The sequence below is a fragment of the Acinonyx jubatus genome, chromosome A3, assembly GCF_027475565.1.
Source record: "Acinonyx jubatus isolate Ajub_Pintada_27869175 chromosome A3, VMU_Ajub_asm_v1.0, whole genome shotgun sequence".
NCBI lineage: Eukaryota > Metazoa > Chordata > Mammalia > Carnivora > Felidae > Acinonyx > Acinonyx jubatus.
Genome location: NC_069388.1, coordinates 63,869,276 through 63,892,275, shown reverse-complemented (window position 1 = coordinate 63,892,275; position 23,000 = coordinate 63,869,276). Strand labels below are relative to the sequence as shown.

Here is a 23,000-nt window from a genome sequence, read left to right as displayed (position 1 = left end):
AGAGTTCTTGAAACACAAGGGGTAGCAAACTAACTTTTTCACACTTTTCTTTATCAGTGTTCAGCTCTTAAAAGGGGGCAATATTTAAAAGGTATCCACTAAACTTGTCTTATAATTGAAGTAAATATTGAGGAACAGAGAAGGGAAGAAGTTTCTAATAGTGGATTAAAAATTAAGTGCTAATATGTTTCTGCTTTTGAGTCTTAATGCCTAGATGGCACAGCAGAGAGGTATAGGTCTTGTAAATTCTAAGGGTAGATGATGTTTCTTTGTGTGTTTTGTCATAAAAAAATGCCTCTAATTTTAAAAATGTTCAATGAACTGTAGTGATGCCAACCACCATAAACAGGTCAGCTGCAGAAGAGTGGTGTATGAAGTATTTGGAGGCAAAGAAGAAAGGAAGAGGATGATGTATGGGATGCTTTGATTAAATAGATGCTGAAATGAAATGGTTTGACCAACTGCCTGAGGTCAAAGGCTTCAAGTTTACTGAAGGATGATTTTAGATTCTCCTGAAAAGAAGTGGGATAATATCCCATCTGATCCCCTTCCTGTTCACATTGTGGTTGTTCATTATAATTGAGTAATAATAATGGAAGTGTCTATGGCAGTGGTTTTTGTATATATCCACGTATGTACATATCCACACACATGTGTATGTGCTTTCCATGATGCTTTAGAATGGTTAACTCAGTTGGGAGTCATTAAGTGTCAGTCAACAGCGGATTATAAAGAGAATTTCAGTGTATTCTGGAAATTTGAAGTTGGCATCAGGGGAGAGTATCCATTGTGTTTTTCTATAATCTATTTGATTACTATGGACAGGAAACAACTGAATGAATTCATTATGTATTTAAACCTGTGTATTTCTGGGGCACCTGGGTGACTCAGTTAAGCATCTAACTCTTGCTTTTTGACTCAGCTCACCATCTCATGGTTTGTGGATTCGAGCCCTGCATTGGGCTCTGCGCTGACAGCTTGGCCCCTGCTTTGGATTCTCTCTTCCCCTTCTCTCTGCCTTTCCCCTGCTTGCTCACTCTCTCTCTGTCTCTCTCTGTCTCTCTCTCTCTCTCTCTCTCTCAAAAAATAAATAAACCTAAAAAATAATAAACCTCTGTATTTCCTCTATGCAGAACACAAACGTTACTTGATCACTTCATGTTTATGAAAAATTAAATGCTATAGGTACCACTGAAATAAAAAGAGAACAGGTGTTTTGTTTTTTTTTTCTTATAATACCCAGTCTTATTCATTTATTTTCTTCGACCAGGCAGAAAGTTTGGAAAATTATATTCCCCCTTTTGTTTCTTCTCAGTATCGTCAGTGAAGCAGGGGCATCAATCTACAGTGTCAGCCCTGAAGCTAACAAAGAGATGCCGGGGCTGGACCCTAATTTGAGAAGTGCAGGTAAGAAACTACGAACCATCACAAAAGCATGTGATTGTGATACTTTGGACTTATGTTTTAAGCAAGCAAAATATTTATCCAAAATCATTTAGAAGATATATACATAAGAATTGGCATGTTAGGAAGAAAGTGGTTGATTAGGATAATTAGAATTATGGAACAGAAGAGGAAGAATACTAGAAATTAGCCTAAAATGCCTTTAGTAAAATTAAATGCTTGAAAGTTAATAATAAAATTAATAAGATACTCTAAGATCTCATATTATTACTATAAAATATTATTTATTATAGCTTTTTATTGGCAAAATTAATATATTAACCTAAATATATTTATATTGCAAATTAAACACGCATAGTTTATTGCTAAATATTTGTCAGATGACCAGTTTCTCTTGTCTTGCTAATGCGGTTTCATTTAATGTTTAAAACAGCCTGCTTTGAGTTTAGTCACATTAAGTTGCTTTGGTTTCTGTTTTGTGGAATAGTTAAAATCTTGTGTGTGAAGAAATTAAGATAGTTTGATATGTCCTGTGAAAATAATTTGTATTATAAGGAAAATGTTAACTCTGGTCAGAACACTTTTCTGTGTAATAGCTGGAAATTTAGACTTTGTTAGAAAGGGACTTTTGAAAAAAATTTTAACTTAAAATTTCATTGGCTATTCTTCAAGTTTCATTGGCTATTCTTGAAATATGTACCTGGAGATACATATTTGAAATTTTTTGCATTAATCTGAGGCTAAAAGCCTACTTACATCCAAAAGAGCTTGTAGTTTCCCTTTGATTGTTTGCTCCATGATACAGTCCCCTGTCTAACATGGTCATCTTCTCAAACTCAGATCCCAGCTCAAAATTTTGATCCTTCTGTGAAACTTTTCCCTGTCACAGCAGTTCAGTGTGGGCTTTGTCTCCTTGCCATGTGCTCGGTCGGAGGAGGAGATATAGTAATCATATTGGGAACTGCTAATAATTGCCTTAGTCTCATAGTTGCCCTTTGAGACATTTATTATTCCCACTTTACAGATGAGGAAACCAAGGCTTAAAGAGGCCACATAATGAATAAGTATATATATATGTACTTCTATAATAAAAGGATGCTTTTCTTTCTTAAATAATAAAATTCAAAACCTTCCAAGTTGGTGGCACTGAAAGATAATCTTCTAACAGAACGTTTGAGAGAAATATCGTCTGGGGGGTGGCAGTCTCTCAGACCTCCCACTGCTACGGGGGCTGCTGTTTCCTCTTCACCACTGGCCTACATGGGTAATTGTCACAGTGTTGTGGGTGAGACAGGATTACAACATCCCAACAAGACTCTCTGAAAATAGGAGATAATAAAAAGAGGAATCATTATATGGTCCTATTTACTCAGATTCCAAAGGCTGGCTGTGTCTTCAGTGTGTGATTCACCACAGGTATGCCTTCCTTCTGTGATTCAGCTTGCTCTTGTATGGCAGTGACTATGTTTGATCCATATCAACTGAAAAAATCTACCTAGACATATTGAGTCTTCCAGGAGTGGTCCTGAAGGCAAATACTGAAAGAAGCTCGGAGTCTCCATTCTTGGTTTTCTAGGGCCGCCACCTTTTCAATTCCTGATTTCTGACCAGAGGTCCTTCTCTTTCCTAGTGACTGATGCCAGGGATGACTTTATACTTCATTTGAGACCTGTGCTACCTATGGATGGGGGTTTTACTTTTTAACCCTCTGTAAGTTTACTCTGTCTGAACGTAACAGAACCTTAACATGCATACAGTGTTAAACATAACATAAGATGACCTTCCGATCACTACATCTTCTGACCTGTTTGTCAGCCTATTGAAAGCAGAGGTTATCCTTATATGTGCTTATAGTCTCCCATAATAAGTTCATCATACATGAGAGGCATTTCAATTGGATAGATAGAATAGTAAGTAGGTGATATTAAAATGTTTATTACAGATTTCTGACTTAAAAAAGAAGATTGAGTATACCTGTTATTCCTTTACTCCTTTCTGAACTCCCACCAAAATGACAGTAATATGACAGAAAGAAGGCAGAAACTCAGGACAAGGAGGATGGAGAGGAAAGAACAGCAGCAATCATTTTGAAGCTAGGTAAGCAGATGACTGAATAAGAAGTAAGGTAGCCAACTTGAGAGAGTTGAATACTAAGAGAGCATGTAGAAAACAGAGAACTAACCTGAAGTGGTCATGGAACCCTTATAGGTTCAGGAAATTCACCAGGTTACCTTTAGAAGTATCTTGTGAGGGTAGTGGGTGGGTCTAAAGTAAGAGGATTGATTGAAAGTTTTGTTTAAAGGGCAATTAGACCAAGTTAAACCCAGCAATTCCACTCCTAGGTGTATACTCAAAGTTGAAAACAAGGACTCAAACAAAATACTTGTACACTGTGCTTGTAGCAGCACTATTCACAGTAGCCCAAAGCTGGGAACAACCCAAAGTCCATCTGTGGCTGAATGGATAAACAAAACGTGGCATATCCATACAATGGGATATTATTTTTAGCCATAGAAAAGAAGTACTGACATGTGCCACAACATGGATGAACCTTGGAAACATGCTGAGTAGAAGAAGCCAACACGAAATGCCACATATTGTATGGTTGCATTTATATGAAATGTACAAAATAGGCTGAGCTATAAAAGCAGAAAGCTGATTGGTTGTCATCAGGCACTGAGAAGAGGGGAAAATGAAGAGGGACTGCTTAATGGGTATAGGGTTTTCTTTGGGAGGCGTTGAAACTGTTTTGGAACTTGATAGAGGTGGTGGTTTGTACAACAGTGTAAGTATAATAAATGCCACTGAATTGTACTCATTGGTTAATTTTATGTTACGTAATTTCACTTCAATTAAAAAAAAAAGACCTTCCATTCCACACAGTTAAGTGATTGTTCTTTCACCTTTGCAGAAGACCGGAGATTTGTTTCTCTGGAGAGGGCTAAACAGAAAGTCTGTATACTGGAGGACACAGGTTATACATGAGAGTTGGGGTACCTACTGAAGAAGGGATTAAATAATTACTTACATGCTGATGTAGAGATCTTGGAGAGCACTAAGCCCTCCATGCAGGAGATAGGGGAATTCTGACACCTAGACAAGAGAAAATACCTAAAGAACTGAGATCAGAGGTACAAACAGAAATGGGCCAAATCACCATATAATGAAGCCCACAGCTGATAAACTTCACATTTAGGCAAAGCACTTAGAGGCAGCTTTTTGGTACCCTCTTCCTGATGGACAGTCAAGGGTCACCTGTCATTTAAGGAAACTTACACTGTTAAAGGGGGGAGGGGACAGTACAGAAGCCACTTGGGTGAAATAAAGACTTTAGAAAAAGAAGAAAAACTTTTACATCCTTAGAGAAATGAAAGATATTTCATTCATTTAAATAAACTTTACATAAAATAAAATTCACCCTTTTAGGTGAATTTTTGAATTTGTCTATGCATTTTGAAAAACTTAAACTAGTCGGGTAACCACAACCACTGACACCACAATCAAGATAAAGAATATTTTTATCAGGTCAACAGATTTGTCAGCTTCTTGTTCAGAAATGTAGTTATTAATTAGGGGATCAAGATCATTAATAAGCTTTATAATGAAAAAATTCTTATTTGGAGTTGTTGAATGAAAAAAGACAGCACTGGGAAATTTTACTTACCTTCCTCTGTTGCTGTCTGATGGCAAGGGGAAATTTAAAATGAGGTGAGTGTTGGACTTTAGAAATAAAAATTTCCACTTTGATATTCTTAGATAACAGAATATGTCATATTTTTAGATAACAGAATAAGGCAAATTTTTTTAAATCTCACTAACCTTGAGATCATGACCTGAACCAAAATCAAGAATTGGATACTCAACCAACCAAGCCACCCAGGCACCCCCAGAATAAGGCAGATTTAGGAGAATACAGTTATTACAGTCTTTTAAGCAGGAAGTTTATTCGCTTTAGAAGCTTTAAGATCCTAGATATTTCATAGAACTGAAGACCAAAACCCATACCTTTTTATCCTTCAGATAGAAGGCATATTATGAAGGAGAGGGAAACAGTGCTTTCAAGGGTGCTACATACAGTGGTGCAGGTTGTACACTGTACATCCTGCCTAACCACATGCCAAAGCTCTGGTTGCTTACCTTTAGCACTCAGTCTGTGCTCCCTGCCCCTCTTTTTGCTGTAACAGAATTTTTCCCTCTAATGCTTAATTTTGTCTCAGTAGCAGTTGAGTTGTCTCCCTTTACACATCGAGTTACATTTTTCCCATTTAATAAGTTACCATATATTAAAGACTAAATTCCTATGTATCCTTTTTGTCATCTTTTCATTGGTCTGTCTAATGTGCCACAATGCAAGAAGCTCTCAATTACTGTGGCTTATGACGTGATTTGCTTTAATCTTCTTTTAATGGCACTTTTCTTTTTTTAATGTTTTTTTAAAATTTATTTTTGAGAGAGAGCGCGCGCGCGCACACACACACACACACACACACAACAGACGCGCGAGCGCGCGGGAGGGGCAAAGAGAGACACACACACACACACACACACACACACACACAACAGACGCGCGCGCGCGGGAGGGGCAGACACACACACACACACACACACACACACACACACACACACACACACACACTGAATTGGAAGCAGGCTCCAGGCTCCGAGCTGTCAGCACAGAGACTGATGCACGGCTTGAACTCACAACTACGAGATCATGACCTGAGCTGAAGTCGGATGCTTAACCAACCGAGCCACCAAGATGCCCCTTAATGGTGCTTTTCTTATGCATTTCTTTTTTTCCATATAAATTTTAGAGCCATTTAATTAATATTTTTAAATCTCTAGAATATAAAGTGAACTTCTTTCTGTTAAATTGGCACTTTTATCTACATTCTGTACACTTAAAAAAATTTGTTTTAACATTTATTTATTATTGAGAGACAGACACAGAGCATGAGCGGGGGAGGGGCAGAGAGAGGGGGAGACACAGAAGCAGGCTCCAGGCTCTGAGCTGTCAGACACAGAGCCCGATGTGGGGCTCAAACTCACAAACCGTGAGTCAAAGTTGGATGTTTAACCGACTGAGTCATCCAGGGGCCCCTGTACACTTTATTTTTATTACTCGCAGGCGATATACAACACAGTAAATGGATTGTCCTCCGTGGTATTTTCTTATTGGTTGTTGGCATATGGTACTGCTTAGTTATTTTATTGTCTGGGTGTCTTTTAAAACCAGCCAGTTGAAATGTTGCTAGTTTTGATATTTTTTCAGTTGACTTGCTTGGGTTTTCTAGGTAGTCAGTCATCATCTGCAAATCGTCGTCATCATCATCATCATCTAGTTTCTATCTCTTCAGTAATTGTACCTTCCTTTTCTTGTTCAGTTGCGTTGACTAGAATTTCCTGAACGATGGTGAATAGTAACAGTGATATAGAGATATATTGACATCATGTGGGCAAAATAGTATTTGGCATATGTTTGGATATACTACATTTAAAAATATATAGGGGTGCCTGGGTGGCTCAGTTGATTAAGCATCTGACTTGATTTCAGCTCAGGTCATGATCCCATGATTCATGAGTTCAAGCCCCACGTCGGGCTCTGCTCTGGCAAGGCAAAGCCTGCTTAGGATTCTCTCTCTCTCTCCCTCTCTCTCTTTTCCTCCCCCACTTGTGCTTTCTCTCTCTCTCTCTCTCAAAATAAATAAATAAACCTAAAAAAAAATAAAAATACATAACCACTTCATTGACATATAACTTACACAGCCTCAAATTTGCCCTTTTAAAGTGGATAAGTCAGTATGTTTTAGTACAGTCAGATGTGCGGCCATCACCTCTATCTAACTGTAGAACAGTTTCATCCCAAATAGAAACCCAGCACCCATTAGCAACAGTCCCCCTTGCCCTCTTCCCCCCAGCCTCTGATAAATACGAATCTACTTTCTGTCTGTATGGATTTGCCTATTGCCAACATTTCATATAAATGGAATCATTACAACATGTGGTCTTTTGTACATGGCTTCTTCCACTTTAGCATAATATTTTCAAGGTTCATTCACGCTGTAGCATGTATCAGCACTTCATTCCTTCCCATTGCCAAATAACTTTCCATTGTATGAGTATATCACATTTTGTTCATTCGTTCATCTGTTGATAGATATTTGGGTTGCTTTCACTTTTTTAGCTGTTATAAATGATGCTGCTATGAACATTCATGAATAACATTTTATGTAGACATATGTTTTCACTTTTCTTGAGTGTATACCACCTACGAGTAAAAATTGGGGGACATATGGTAACTCTGTGTTAAACATTTTCTAGAATTTTGTTTTCTATCTACTGCTATGCTTTCCTCCCTGTTTATTCTCTGTCTCTTTCACTATGTCAACCTTTTCTTCTCTTTCTCACAGTGTGAATGTGCCCCCAACCTTTGGACCATGACTCTTCCTTTCTCTTCATTCTCTTTATCAGCACTCTATATAATTCCCTTTGCCTGAGCTACCTATCTGTCTCTTACCTTCAGGAATCTGTTGTCAGCCTGATCATTCTCAACCTACGGGTAGGCATTACTGTTAATTAAATAACTTCTTTCTTGTGTACCCTGACAGCACTATCTTCTCTTGAAAGCCTGGACATACAACTTTCCAGTGCTACTTCAAACAATGTTTAAGTTACCTCCTTCAAGAACAATGAACATCCTTCAAATGAACAATGGTCATTTTCCTCTTGTCTCCCATCTCTCCCATGCTTGGGTTTTTATGCTCTGTAGAGTGAGTAGCATCTGAAAGCAAAACACCAATTCTGGAAATATTAGGATCTATGTAGAGGTTGTGTATTGGGGACACTGTAATTCCAGAGGCTCTTAGGACGTACTGGAGAACTGTCATGTCCAGTTTATTGTTGCTGCATTTAGCAATATCAGGATGAACAGAGGAGATGCTAGCAGTGAACCAGTTAGGGAGGAACCAGGTCGAAAATAAGTTAAAACCCTTTTGTGTATTGAAAAACTTTTTAAAGTATGGAAATCTGCTCACACTTAACAACTTATACAACTGTCTAACCAGTTTCTAAGTATAGATTTTCATAATGTGGGTTTTCCTGAAGGGGTAGATTTGAGAGATTTACTTATTTAATGTCTTTTTTTTTATTTTTTTATTTCTAATATTGCCTTCCTGCAATGAATGTTCTGATGCCTGTATTTTTTCACTTGGTTTACTGTTGTGGGTTCTTGTTTGTTTGTTTTTTGTTTTAAATCTGAAAGTATTTTGACTATGTATGTGTTTGAAAATCAGTCTTATTGGCTAGAATAAAGGAATGCTGCTTGCTTTCAGAGACTATGAGATGTTTCCCTGGTGGCATCTATTCTTACTGTGTAATTATACGTGTGATTACTGGGGGGAGGCATTTCCCCTGTAACCTGCAGTGCTTGCACTCATTATTAACCTTTTGTGAGGTTTGAAAAGAAAGTGTATGTGAAGGCCTTGGAGTTCCCATCTCTTTGGTGGGGAAATAGGCAGATTATATGACACCAGCTTATCGCTGTCTGCTAGCTTTGTAAGCTGCCATTGTCACTGTATGTTAGAAGTAATAATAAAGATATGAAAAAGACTTGAGTGACCATGCAGTGAACGTGATGCTCAGAGTAGGTCTTATCTCTGGTGAAGAGATGGAACAAATCAGTGACAAGAGAACATGATAGTCCCTTGCATGAGGTGGCTTCTGTTGCCAGACCTTGAACAGTTTAACACAAGAACAGGCATGGGATCTCCTCTGATGGCCTTCATGTTTTCACTAACTGAGTTTGTATTTCATCCAACCATCTGTGTAAGTAGATGACACTGACTAGCTTTCTTGAATTTAGAAGAAAGCTGTTTGTAGGTAAGGACCCAATGTAACGATATTACTGGGGAAAAGAAAAAAAAAAAGAGCTGTCTTTGTAGGCATCCTTAGTATTCATATTACATTTCTTTTCTCCAGCTAAATCTATCTTTTAATCTAAATTAGATATGAAATTTTGTTAACATTTTGTAAAAAAAAAAAAAAAGACAATAAATGATGACCAAGTATAAAACCATGACAACAGATAAAGGAATGTTTGAAGCTAACTCAAATCTCTTGAACATGGATTGTGATGTTCAAGAAAGGGTTGTGATTTAGAACTGTGAATGTGTTAAGAGTCAAGCATTTGAGACTCGGATCACAGTCAAACTTGCAATTGTATTTAAGGCAGAACAAGTGTGTTCATCAAGCAACTGACGTGGTCTCTGGTTGCAGTAAAATATGATTCCGTCAGTTACTCATCATTATCAGGATCTTGTCCTAGTAACATATTTGATGTGCAAATGTATGTCATAATCAGGATTATTTAAAAGTAAAACAAATATATATATATTTGTTTGTTAAAGCGTGAGGTGCCCTACTATGCTGTGTTCAAAGAATGAACAGATAATTGTGTACGCATAGTAACTGTTTTCTGTGTTTTTCCAAATGTATAACCCTTTCAACCTGTTTGTGCTCAGAAATGCCTAGGGATTCTGGTAACAAAATTAATCCTGAAATTTTGCCTTTACTTTTTTTGTGTGAAAAAAAAAAAGATACTTTGAAACTTAAATTGCTGGTCTCCTTGTGTGGGAGAAGAGGGAAGGAATTAAATACTTGCATTATGAGGAAGTAACATATGTAATTATCTGGATACTGCTTTTCACATTAAGCCATACTTATTTTCTGTTTTTTCAGTTTCCATAGCAAGGCGTGTACAAGACCCATTAGCTGAGCTGGTGAAAATTGAGCCGAAGCACATTGGAGTCGGAATGTACCAGGTAAAGCAGTGTGGGTCATTTACTTTATGAAACCCATCAATAGTATGCAAACTTGGCACCGTAATTAGGTGTCAGTGGAAATAGATTCCCACTTCCAAAGGTTTTACAGTTTATGGGAAGGTAGTTAGGAGTTATGTTATTAGGGAAGGAGGGAACTTTTTTTCTGGTGTTTATGGTTTGGATCAAGATTTAGAATTGACTGTAGTCCGATTTAAAGATTATTAAAACATTAGCTCCAACTAGTAACTTAATCCAGAGAGTCTCTCCTTTTACCATTATTATAAAAAAGGAGAGGATATGAAGCAAGGTGAATATGTTGGCTCTTTGTGTAAACCAGTATGAAATATTGATCTTTATTGATCTTTGAGGAAGAAGCCTTTGGTACTTACTGTGCCTTCTTTCTTTTTTCTGTTCCTATTTGATTATTATAATTAATTTTTGGCCATTACCCAGGATGAGCTAAAGCTTTTCAATTGTTACTGTGTAGCAGTCGTGGTAGTGGTGCTTCTTGTTGTTACTGTATTTTCAGTTCTTGAGGTCGTATGTGTTCATTGGGCAATCAAGGCCGACACTAAATCTTCGCAAAGTGAATCCATGGTAGCTTATCTTTAGAAACCTTGAGTTGAATTATTTTTCTCTTCAATGCAAGTCTTTTCTAAACCTGAAATCGATGTTATCTTCTGTGTAATTGCCATGGGAGCTGAATGATACGTTCTATACTTTTCTCTAAGGAAATGTATTAGAGCACGGAATCTGTGACCACTAGAAATGGAAGAGATTTTAGAAATTATTTGACAGAAAAGGAAGCTGTGCCCTACAGTAGTTAAGATTTTTATTCAGAATCACACATTGGCAAAGCCTGAACTAATATACTAGACTTAACTGGGAGTTTTCCCATTTTATTGACTGGGCCAGCTAGGTGCCCTCTGGGAGTATTCCCATTTTTCTTTTCTTTTCTTTTCTTTTCTTTTCTTTTCTTTTCTTTCTTTCTTTCTTTAAAAATTTTTTAAGTTTATTTACTTATTTTGAGAGAGACAGAGATAGCATAAGTGGGGGAGGGGCAGAGAGAGTGAGAGCGAGAGTGAGAGCAAGAGAGAGAGAGAGAGAGGAAGACAGAGAATCCCAAGTAGGCTCTGCACTGTTAGCTTGGAGCCCTATATGGGGCTTGAACTCACAAAACCGTGAGATCATGACCTGAGCTGAAACCGAGAGTCAGATGCTTAACCGACTGAGCCACCCAGGTGCCCCCCATTTTTCTTAATGTTTGTTTATTATGAGAGTGAGAGAGAGAAAGAGCGAGTAAGCTGGAGCAAGCAGGGGAGGGGCAGAGAAAGGGGGAGAGAGAGAATTCCAAGCAGGCTCTCTGCTGACAGTAGAACTTGATCCAACGAACTGTGAGATCATGACCTGAGTTGAAATCAAGAGTTGGAGGCTTAACCGACTGAGCCACCCAGGTGCCTCAGAGTATTCCCATTTTATAGCAAGTTAGACTAAGAAGCATCTAGACCTTTGACTTGTTCATTTGGGAAGGATTGTTGCTGAAAGGACAGACCTAGCTTTAGATAGATAGAAATGCCTAGTATCTAAAGAGTACAACTAAGCAATTTTCTTATATATGCATTGTAGTTAAGAGGAATTGTGGCTATATTAGTTCAAGATGAAGTTGTGGAATGCCTCAGCAAGGTATTAGAACAAAGAACAGTCAAGCTCATAGAACCCAGGCAGGCTAATAAACTATTGGCATCAAAAAAGTCTTTAATAAATAGCAGAGACCGAGCCTCCAGATTCTTAAGATATATAGCATTTAACATGAAAGAGTTTGGAATTCATTCTAATAGCAGTGAGAAGTAATGGTAGAGCTTTATGCAAGGGAATGATATGATCAGATTTGTGTTTTTAAACATTGGCTCTGGCTAATCTGGGGAGAATGCCTTAGAAGGGAAGAGGAGAAGCAGTTAAGACCAGTTCAGAGACTTATATAGCTCAGGTGAGAGATGATGTGGCTTGGACAAAGTTAATAGCAGTAGACAGGGAAAGAAGTTAAATCTCTTGCAGGGACTACTTGGTAATAATTGGAGGAAAGGGAATTATCCAGAATTTGCTCCAAGGGTCCTGGTATGTGGATGACGCCTGACTAGAACAAATTTGGTGGGGATAAGATGAGTAATTCAATTTTGGGTGCGTTAAGTTTGAGATGCCTGTAAGAAATCTAAGAGATGGCAAATAGAAGTTGTCTATACAAGTCTGAGATTTAGAGGAACGGTCATGTTAACATTGGAATACATGCTTCTCAGCAAATAATGACACTGAGAAAGTGATCAAGATGGTAAACTGTCATATCTTATGATATCCTTTAACTACACTACCACTACCGCTGTCATATCCACAGCTCGACCTTCCATAAGATGACAGAGAAGATGAACATGTTTATTGGTATCCATATAAACATGTATTTACATGAATAAATTGATAACATGGGAAAAGAAGAAAGGGTTGGTGGATGGAAATTTCAGGAATTCCTGAAAGGTCTTAAGCATGAGGAAGCAAATCCATGGAAAAATAAAACCTGATGGAGCGATAGCTCAAAATATACAGATCAATAGTGTTCTCAAACCAGTCATGTTCAAGTAGTGGGGAGGAGGCCTGTAGTATTAGATAAAGAAATGCATATAGAGTGACTAGTCCCATACTGACGCCCTTCCTCCATATACCATGAATCCAAGCTGAAGCACTGGGTATAATCCAGAGGCCACAGAGAGGCTGGGAGATCCCTCAGGTAGCCTCTGATTGTCAGGAAGCTCAAGGAGCCTCATGCTGGGAAGACAAACTCCTGACATATGGCTGACACCAGGCATCATATCTCACATTCCCTACATTATCACCAGACGCTAGATAACCCAGGTAGGCTAATAAGCTACTGGCATCAAAGAAAGAGAGAAAGAGTTAGAGCAAGCAGGGGAGGGACAGAGAAAGGGGGAGAGAGAGAATCCCAAGCAGGCTCTGCGCTGACGGTGGGGCTTGATCTCGCAGTTCGTGAGATGGTAAACAAAAACAGCACACACAGACAAATGGAGACTCTGAAATGACTTTGCTACTAAGAATCACTAAACATTTGAGGGAAACCTATCTTAGCAAAAAGAAGCACCAAATGTAATAAGCAAAAAATAACAAACCATGAATAGGCAATAGACTTTGAAATAACTAAAATTAATATTCAGAGAGGTAAGAGAGGTTATTGTATGTATAAAACAAACCTAGGATAGAATGAATTAAACCAATCTTAGCATTAAGAAATACGCTTGTCAAGATAAAAAAAAAAAACCAACACAAATGGAATAAAGTGGACACAGCTAGAAAGAAATTAATGAATTGAAAGATCGAGCTAAGAGATTCTTCAGAATGCAGTCTTAAACTGAGAAAGATGGACAGTATGAACAAAAAGTCATATATAGAGGCCATTTTATTTTTATTTTTTTCTATTTTTGTTTTGTTTTGAGGCCATTTTAAAGCTTCAACATTCATCTTCCAGAAAATTCAAATAAAGACAATGGAAGAGAGTTAAACTCACAGAAATGATAGGAGGAGATTTCTCCAGACTGATGGCAGACAAGTCTTTAAAAAGCCCAGTGAGTACTGAATAAAAGAATAACTGAAGACCTACACTCAGACACCTTCATATGAAATTACAGAATGCTAGTGATAAAGGAGGAACTGACTAAAAGCTTCCAGAGAGCACACAATTCACTTCCAAAGAAAAGAAGCAGTCCTATTATAGGGAAAAACAAGTCATACAAGATAAAATGCAGTAGTTTTGAAGTTGTGGGAAAAATTTTATTTGAGCCCATAATTCTATATTCAGACAAATCAGCAATTCAATGTGAGCAGAAAATAAAAACATTTTTGGACCTACAGTGATTTACCTTTTTGGATTGTTACAGATCTTCTTTGAAAGAATTATTTATGGAAGTACTCCTGAGCCCGAAAAGGGGGGAGTAGGGACCAAAGAAGGGAAAGGCATGTCATGAAGACACAGTATTGAGGTAAAGAAACAGTGGAGAGCTTTACAGTACACACATGTGCAGTAAAATGTTGAGCCTCATAGTTTCTGATCTATGATGTTCATCTTTAAATATGTCAGCTTAAAATGGGAGGCAGAAGAAAAAGAAGTGAAGTATTAGGATTCTTTTTCAGGAAAACGATTAAGAGATAGATTAGCTCTACACTTGTTTAGAGAAGCATAATCTAAAATGTATGAAGAATAACTGCAAATAGGACATTTAATGTAAATCATGAGACTAAAAAATTAGAAGTTAATCATTCCAACCGAAGGCGGAGAAAACAAGGAAGTATCATAAATAAATAAAGTATGTGATGACAGGAATAAGTATAGGTAATAGGTAAAGGTGAATGGGTTGAATTCCCCTTGTAGTAGAATCCCAGACTTTTAAAAATAAAACACAGCTCTTAGCTGTATGTCTGTGTGAGATAGTTCTAAAGAAAAAAGCAACCTTGAAATTAGAAATGTGGAGAAAAATATTCCACACAAATGAAAAAGCAAGTCATAGTACTGCTAGTATCAGATGAAATAGAATTTAAGGGAAAATGCATTAACGAGGTCAAAAAGGGATATTTCATATTAATAACAGATACAGTTTCCCAAAAAGATGTAATTGCCCTGAACATTCTATGTTATCTAACAACATAGCTTCAAAACATATGCAGTATTAAAAACTTCTAGAGTTAGAGTAAGAGACAAATATACTTTTTTGGTAAGTCTTAATAGACTACAGTATATTAACACATAAGATTTTAAAAGCAGCTTTATTAAGATATGATCACATACCATACATACATACATAAATTCACCTATTTAAAATGTACAAGTCAGTGAATTTCTATATATTCAATGGGTTATGAAACTATTATTGCTATCTAATTTTTGAACATTTTCATCACCCTAAAAGGAAGCCTGGTGACCGTTAGCAGTGACTCTCTACTGCCCCCTCCTTCCCTGCCCCAGGCAATTACTAATCTGTTTTGTTTTTATAGATATGTCTGTTTTGGATATTTCATACAAATAGAATCATACAGTATGTGGCTTTTGGTGACTGGCTTCTTTCATTTAGCATAATATTTTCAAGGTTCATCCGTGCTATAGCACAAGTCATTACTTCATTTTTTTCTTTTTTGTTTTAAGTTTATTTATTTATTTTGGAAGAGAGAAAGAGCAAGCACAAGCATGGGAGGGGCAGAGAGGGGAGGGGGAGAGAGAATCTCAAGCAGGCTTTGCACTCTCAGTGCAGAGCCAGGTGCAGGGCTTAAACTCCTAAACTGTGAGATCATGACCTGAACCGAAATCCAGAGTCGGATGCTTAACTGACTGAGCCACCCAGGTGCCCCACTTCATTCTTTTTTATGGGCAAATGGTATTCCATTGTATGTGTATAGTACCACATTTTGTCTATTAATTCATCATGTGATAGAAATTTGGGATATTTCCATTTTTTGGCTGTTATGAGTAATGCTATTATGAACATTCTGTACAAATTTTTATGACGTATATTTTCATTTCTTTTAGATACATACCTAGGAGTATGTTTGCTAGGTCATTTAACACATAAATTTAAAGCTAGATAATGAACTAGGGAAATTATTTGCCACAAATATATATGTACATATGATAACTACATATTTTATTATTAAGGTTTTGTTCTTGTTGATTTGAATACAATTGTATATTATTTTGCATAAAACCTTTACATAAAATATGTAAAGAACATTTAGACACCATTCATCATAGATGAAATAAAAATTTCTCTTTAACAGGGCACCTGGGTGGCTCAGTCTGTTAAGCGACCAACTCTTGGTTACCACTCAGGTCATAATCTCATGGTCTTGGGATCTAGCCTCACATTAGGCTCTGTGCTGATACCGTGGAGGCTGCTTGTGATTCTCTCTTTCCCTCTTTCTCTGCCCTTCCCTTGGTCACTCACTCTCTCTCAAAATAAATAAATAAACTTAAAAAAATGTTTCTCTTTATCAAAGAAACCCAAATTAAACAAGGGGATATCATTTCAATCTGACAATTGAGTAAAGTTGTAATAAAATGATAAACATCTGTGCAGGTGAGAAGGCTACAGTGAAATGATCATTCACATACACTGCTGGTAGAAGTATAAATTGCTATTTCTAGCAAGTAATACCTATCAAGACGCACTTTTAAAGAATGCATCCCATTGACCTGGTAGTTCCCCTTTTAGGGATCTCTTCCAAGGCCATGTTAAGAACTGCTGATAAGGGTGCCTGGGTGGTTTAGTGGGTTCCAACTCTTGATTTCAGCTCAGGTCAAGATTTTTTGGTTCCTGATATTGAGCCCCATGTCAGGCTCTGCACATACAGCATGGAGCCTGCTTGGGATTCTCTTGCTCCCTCTCTCTGCCTCTCCCCTTCTGGTTAGCGTGTGCATGCACGCTCTCAAAAATAAATAAACATTAAAAAAAAAACAAAAAACTGCAGAGGCTCCTGGGTGGCTCAGTCAGTTAAACATCTGACCTTTGACTTCAGCTCAGGTTATGACCTCACAGTTCGTGAGTTTGAGCCCCACATTGGGCTCTGTGCTGGCATCGTAGAGCCTGCTTGGGATTCTCTCCCTCTCTCTCTGCCCTTCCCCTGCTTGTGCTCTCTCTCTCTCAAAATAAATAAATAAACATTAAAAAAAATTGCTGATAAGATTTATACACGTTTGCTATTATAGCAAAATTATTGGAAGCAACTACAATAGAATAATATATCCACCAATTGAAATATTGTACAACCGTTAATACAGGCTTTCAAGGAGGATTTAATGACATGAGAAGTTGTTCTTGACATAATATTTTAAAATTGCAATAAAATTGATACAGAATAAAGCCAATTTCTGTTTGAAATACATAGATACGCATTTACACTGAAGAAAAAAAACTGGTTGGTGACTGATATTTATATTTTTGTTGGTGTGATTAGGAGGTTTTATTTTCTGTTTTACTTTCATTCAGACTTTCTATAGGGAATATGTATTAGGAAGAAATTGTTGTAAAATATATATCCATATCCATATCCCAACCAATGGTCCACTTAATTCTTAAGCCTTGACACAATAGACTTCCAATATAACCAGAGTGGGACTGAATTTCTTTTCAGTTGGGACCTCTAGATGCTTTGAGTATAAATTTAATACTTGAATTTATTCTGATTTAAAATATAAGTAGCCAGACAAACATTGTTGATTTTAAAAATGAAAGCTATTCAAAGAAAGAATGTTAAATACTTAGATGAAATAATAGAAGCTATATTATTATTTGAATAGAAACTAAAATGCTTTTGGTTTAATAACAGCTAAAAATGTTAAAGGCAGCATTCCAATCCTTGTCTTAGAAAATAGGGAGACCTGATTTTAAAAACACATGCCTGTCATAATTTCTGGAGAGAGAGGCCGCCAGTGTGGTTGAATGACAACATATCCCTAACTGACCCCTAAAGACTTTGCTGGAAAGTGGCTTGGTGTTACTCCCAAGCAAACACTCTAGGGTGAGAGCAGGATGATGCAGGGTTGGCTCTGTTGAGTTCTGTGGGACATAGAGAGCGTGGTTTAGCTTGGCCTTTTCATATCCTGAGAGCACAGCTTAAGTAAGTTGGATTTACTTGTTCTTTATTTCTTCTTTGGACCGTGTTTTAGATACTTTTGTGCTCATTAACACCTCAATTTGTTAATGAACATGTACAGTAAAGTAGGAAAGACAAAACAGCCCTCTTCCTCCTTTCGTGCCTCTCTGTTAGATCATTTGATGATTTTAGAGAATGAAGTGGTGTTCCAAAATGAGTTTTTGGAACCCTTAGTGGATTTTCTATATCCAGGCCATTTTTATTCCTTAATATTATGGATAATGGAAGTCACCGTAAAAGGAAAATCATCTTCCCAGCTGAAATTTTTCATGGTAGAACTTCAAAGGTGGGAATTTGTATTTTATTTCCCTACTCCCCCACTGTGGGATCAGTTCTAGGTAAAAACAAAAAGGCAACTCTTCAGTAGTGATATTACTCTGTTAAAACTGTTTTATAGGTAACATGGATTATGAAATGTTTTAGTTTAGATCTGTAAAAGGTAATAATATTATGCCTGCAAAATACCTGTAAAAGGTAATATCATATTGTTTGCCCAAATCCTTTTAAACATATTAATCCCTTAATTATTTGTTATTGTAGAGTGGGATATAGGAAAGAGTAGAGTGGATGTTCACTTAGATGACTTTTACCTGGATTTTCGCTCCCTACACTAAAGCAGTATTTTGAAATAGATAAAGCACAGAAGTAAAACATGAAGGAAATTTGTGCTAAAAATCAGGCATCACTTACGTTGATGAGTTCCTTGCCAAAATGTTTTTACAATCTTGTCCCTTAACTGTAAGTCCCAGCTAATGGCCTGTTATCTAAATCTGTTTTATCTGGTATTCTAAATGAAAATCAAACTTAGCCTTGCACTTTAGATATTTCATTCATTTGTGATCATAACTGAACTATTTGTGTAACTGAACAAAAACAAGTAATTGACTTTGGGAGTATGAATAAACTCATGTAATACAATTTGGTAATTATTCCTTAAACTTAGTTTTAAAATGTATTTTTTGGGGTATTTTTTTCACTTCAGGATGAATTATGCATCTTTTCATTGAAGTATTAGCTTCAGTTTTCTCAGATTCTTAGAAATTCCCGACAATGTAATAAGTCATGTATATGTACACATGCCCTAGTATAACACCATACTTATCTTTAAATGAAATGTGAAATGTTAGTATGATTTGAAGAAACTGTTATCAATAATGCCTTAAATTATTAACAATGAAATATCTAATTTCCTTTATCTTTTGTTTGCTTACTCTTTGTATATCATTGACTTTGGACAATGAAACGAGATCAATTTCAGTTTCTATTCAAGTTCACTTTTTAGTTTTCATACATCAGCACAAAGTGGTAGGATTTCTAAAACATTAAGCTGTTTTCACGGTGTTTAAAACTAGTAATTGTTTAGGATGATTGAAAAAAATTACACATGACATTAAAAGTACTACAGTAAAGGAAAAGATTAATACATTTTACTGCATTGGAATCTAAAACATCTCTGGATCATAACACAGTATATAGAAAATCCACAGACACGAAGAACGTTACTTGCAACACATATAATCTGTAAAGGACCCAGAATATATATAAAGATCTACAAATCAAGAGGAAAAAAGACAAAAGTTCATCAGAAAAATAGGCAAGGCATATGAACAGGCAGTTGACAAAAGCAGACACACAGACACACATGCGCACACACACAAATATTTTTTAAATGATCACTTTCACTAGTAATTTGGGAAATGCAAACTAAAGCCAGTATAGGAAACCTTTCAGGTTGTCGAAACTTAGTCTGACAGTTTGGATGTTAGCAACTATGTGGAGTATTGGGAATTTTGTATATAACTTGCAGGAGTATAAACTGGTACAACCTCTTTGGAGAGCAATTGGATATTAATAAAGCTGGTGATGGGGATTATTTTCAGGTCAACAATTCTGTTGCTAGATATACATAGCCTTGAGAATTTTCTGAAATGTGCACAGGAAGACATGTATAAGAAATTCAATGAAATACTATTTATAGCAGTGAAAATTTGGAAACAGTATGTCCAACAACTGGGTAACAGGAAAATAAACTAGACTGTACTGAGACAGTGGAATATTATACAGGATTGGAGATGACCCAATTAGAGCTATTGGTATTAATATGGATAAACTTCATAAGTATGTACATTATTATAGGATTGGTATAAAAAATTTAAATATGAAAAGTAATACTGCATACTATTTGTGAATACCAGTATCTATAGTAAGAATATAGAAATAAGCACTGGAATTTACAATTGTGATTACCTTGGATGGGCATGGAATGGGAATTGCAGTTGGTTCCAGTTGGTTTTAATTTCTTCCTTACATTCGTGTATGTGTGTGTTTGTGACAATGAAGTTTTAAAGAGTCAGGAAAAAACAGCTACTTTCAATTTTCAGTGAAAATGAGAAAAAAAACCCACATTTGTTATTAAGTTGAATTTCTCTTGATAATATTCCTTGAAATTTTCATCTTTAAGTCCCTAATTTTGCACCAAATACTTTTTTTTAAATTTTTTTATTTTTTAATATGAAATTTATTGTCAAATTGGTTTCCATACAACACCCAGTGCTCATTCCAACGAGTGCCCTCCTCAATACCCATCACCCACCCCCCATCAACCCTCAGTTTATTCTAAGTTTTTAAGAGTCTTTTATGGTTTGGCTCCCTCCCTGTTTTTTGTTTTTTGTTTTTCCCTTCGCCTTCCCCATGGTCTTCTGTTAAGTTTCTCGGGATCCATATAAGAGTGAAAACATATGCTATCTGTCTTTCTGTGTATGACTTATTTCACTTAGCATAACACTCTCCAGTTCCATCCACATTGCTACAAAAGGCCAGATTTCATTCTTTTTCATTGCCAAGTAGTATTCCATTGTGTACATAAACCACAACTTCTTTATCCATTCATCAGTTGATGGACATTTAGGCTCTTTCCATAATTGGCTATTGTTGCAAGTGCTGCTATAAACATTGGGGTACAAGTGCCCCTATGCATCAGCACTCCTGTATCCCTTGGGTAAATTCCTAGCAGTGCTATTCCTGGGTCATAGGGTAGATCTATTTTTAATTTTTTGAGGAACCTCCACACTGTTTTCCAGAATGGCTGCACCAGTTTGCATTCCCACCAACAGTGCAAGAAGGTTCCCATTTCCCCACATCCTCACCAGCATCTATAGTCTCCTGATTTGTTCATTTTAGCCACTTTGACTGGCATGAGGTGGTATCTGAGTGTGGTTTTGATTTGTATTTCCCTGATGAGGAGTGACGTTGAGCATCTTTTTATGTGCCTGTTGGCCGAGATATTTGCAAATGACATATCAGACAAAGGGCTAGTATCCAAAATCTATAAAGAACTCACCAAGTACTCTTTAATGCAAACTTCTAACACTATCTTTAAATTTTTTCTCATTTCACATATTTGAATTTTTCTTCTGTAAATTTTAAAAATTAAATATTGTTTGTTGGTCCTATTATTTGAAATGGTCATTTCAGAGATATAGCGTAGGACAAAACTGTGGGTGATCATCTTTCTAGTGCTTACTTACAGGGCAGAGTTAGGTAGAATCAATGTTTAAGGAATTGTTAGTAAGTTATAATAATGGTGCCATAATATGACTAGCATTCATATGTACTAGTTTCTTTTCACTGCTAGCTACTCCCCCAACACACTCCTAAATTATCCAAATTAGGAACTTTAAGATCAAGCAGGGGAGCTTCTATTTTTGTTTTAATGTTTATTTATTTGAGAGAAAGAAAGAAAAGAGAATTTGAAGCAGGCTCTAGGCTGTCAGCACAGAGCCTGATGTGGGGCTCGAACTCATGAATTGTGAGATCTTGACCTGAGCTGAAGGCAAACGCTTAACTGACTGAGCCATCCAGGTGTCCCAAGCAGGGGACCTTTTAAAAAGTAACTAGCCTGGGGCGTCTGGGTGGCTCAGTCGGTTGAACATCCGACTTCAGCGCAGGTCATGATCTCGCGGTCTGTGGGTTCGAGCCCCGCATTGGGCTCTGTGCTGACAGCTCAGAGCCTGGAGCCTGCTTCTGATTCTGTGTCTCCCTCTCTCTCTGCCCCTCCCCCGCTCATTCTCTCCCTCTCTCTCTCTCTCTCTCTCTCTCTCTCTCTCTCTCTCTCTCTCTCTCTCTCTCTCTCTCCCCCCCCCCTCTCTCTCTCCCCCCCCATCAAAAATAAACAAACATTTAAAAAAATAAAAATAGCCTAGGCCACATCCTCATAGATTTTTGTTTAATTGGTCTGGGTGTTGGGCCCAGACATTAACAAACATTTTAAAGTTCTGCAGGTGATTCTAATGTAGACCAAGTTGAGAACTGTTGGTTCTTAGAGACCAGCAGCATCAATATCACCTGAGAACTTGTTAGAAGTGCATCTTCTTACACCTACTTCCCAGGTTTATAGAATTATAAATTCTGGCGGTGGGGCAATGTCAAGCTTGAAAGTGCATTAAAAAAACCTTTTGGAGTCTTGTTAAAATGCAGATTCTGGTTCGGTTGGTCTAGGGGTGGGGTATGAGATTCTGTGTTTCTAATAAACTCCCAGGTGATACCAATGCTGTTGGTCTGAGGATTACATCTTGAGTAGCAAGAGACCCAACTGAAAGCCGCTTGGGCCCCAGCCCAGGCCTGTTGAATCAGAATCTGATTTTAACAAGATTTCCAGGAATGCACATTACAGTGTATGTAATGAGAGAGGAAGATCAGGACATGCCAATATCTAAGGGATATGAGAATTTGGAGAAGCAGAAATCAACATGGTAAAAACACTGCAAAGATAAAGGTAGGATAAAAACTGAAAATGTGTCTTTCACATTTAATTAAAAAAAAATGTTGGTGGCCAAGAATTTCATTGGAGTAGTAGAAGCAGAAGTCAGATGAAAGCATATTGAAAGCTGAATGGAAGATGAGCACGTAGAGACATGTGTATACAGATCTCTAACGAAGAGAGGTTTTTAAGGAGGTCGGGATTTGAATGCGCTTAACTGTTGATAGGAAGGAGGTAGAAGTAGAAAGGGAGAAGTTGAAGATGCTGGAGAGGCAGAAGCTGGAGGAGGCCTGAGGAGATGACACCTATCACTTCCG

General features: G+C 37.1%; 1 protein-coding gene across 5 annotated transcripts in view; it reads left to right on the top strand.

Annotated features, from left to right (window-relative positions):
• Nucleotides 1-23,000, top strand: part of SRBD1 (S1 RNA binding domain 1) — a 385,358-nt gene that overhangs the window by 101,470 nt on the left and 260,888 nt on the right. For all 5 annotated transcript variants that reach the window (XM_053200547.1, XM_053200548.1, XM_027072539.2 and 2 more), the window contains exons 15-16: nucleotides 1,316-1,407; nucleotides 10,141-10,223. In XM_053200547.1, coding sequence (XP_053056522.1) covers nucleotides 1,316-1,407; nucleotides 10,141-10,223 — 175 coding nt within the window. The remainder of the gene's footprint in view (nucleotides 1-1,315; nucleotides 1,408-10,140; nucleotides 10,224-23,000) is intronic.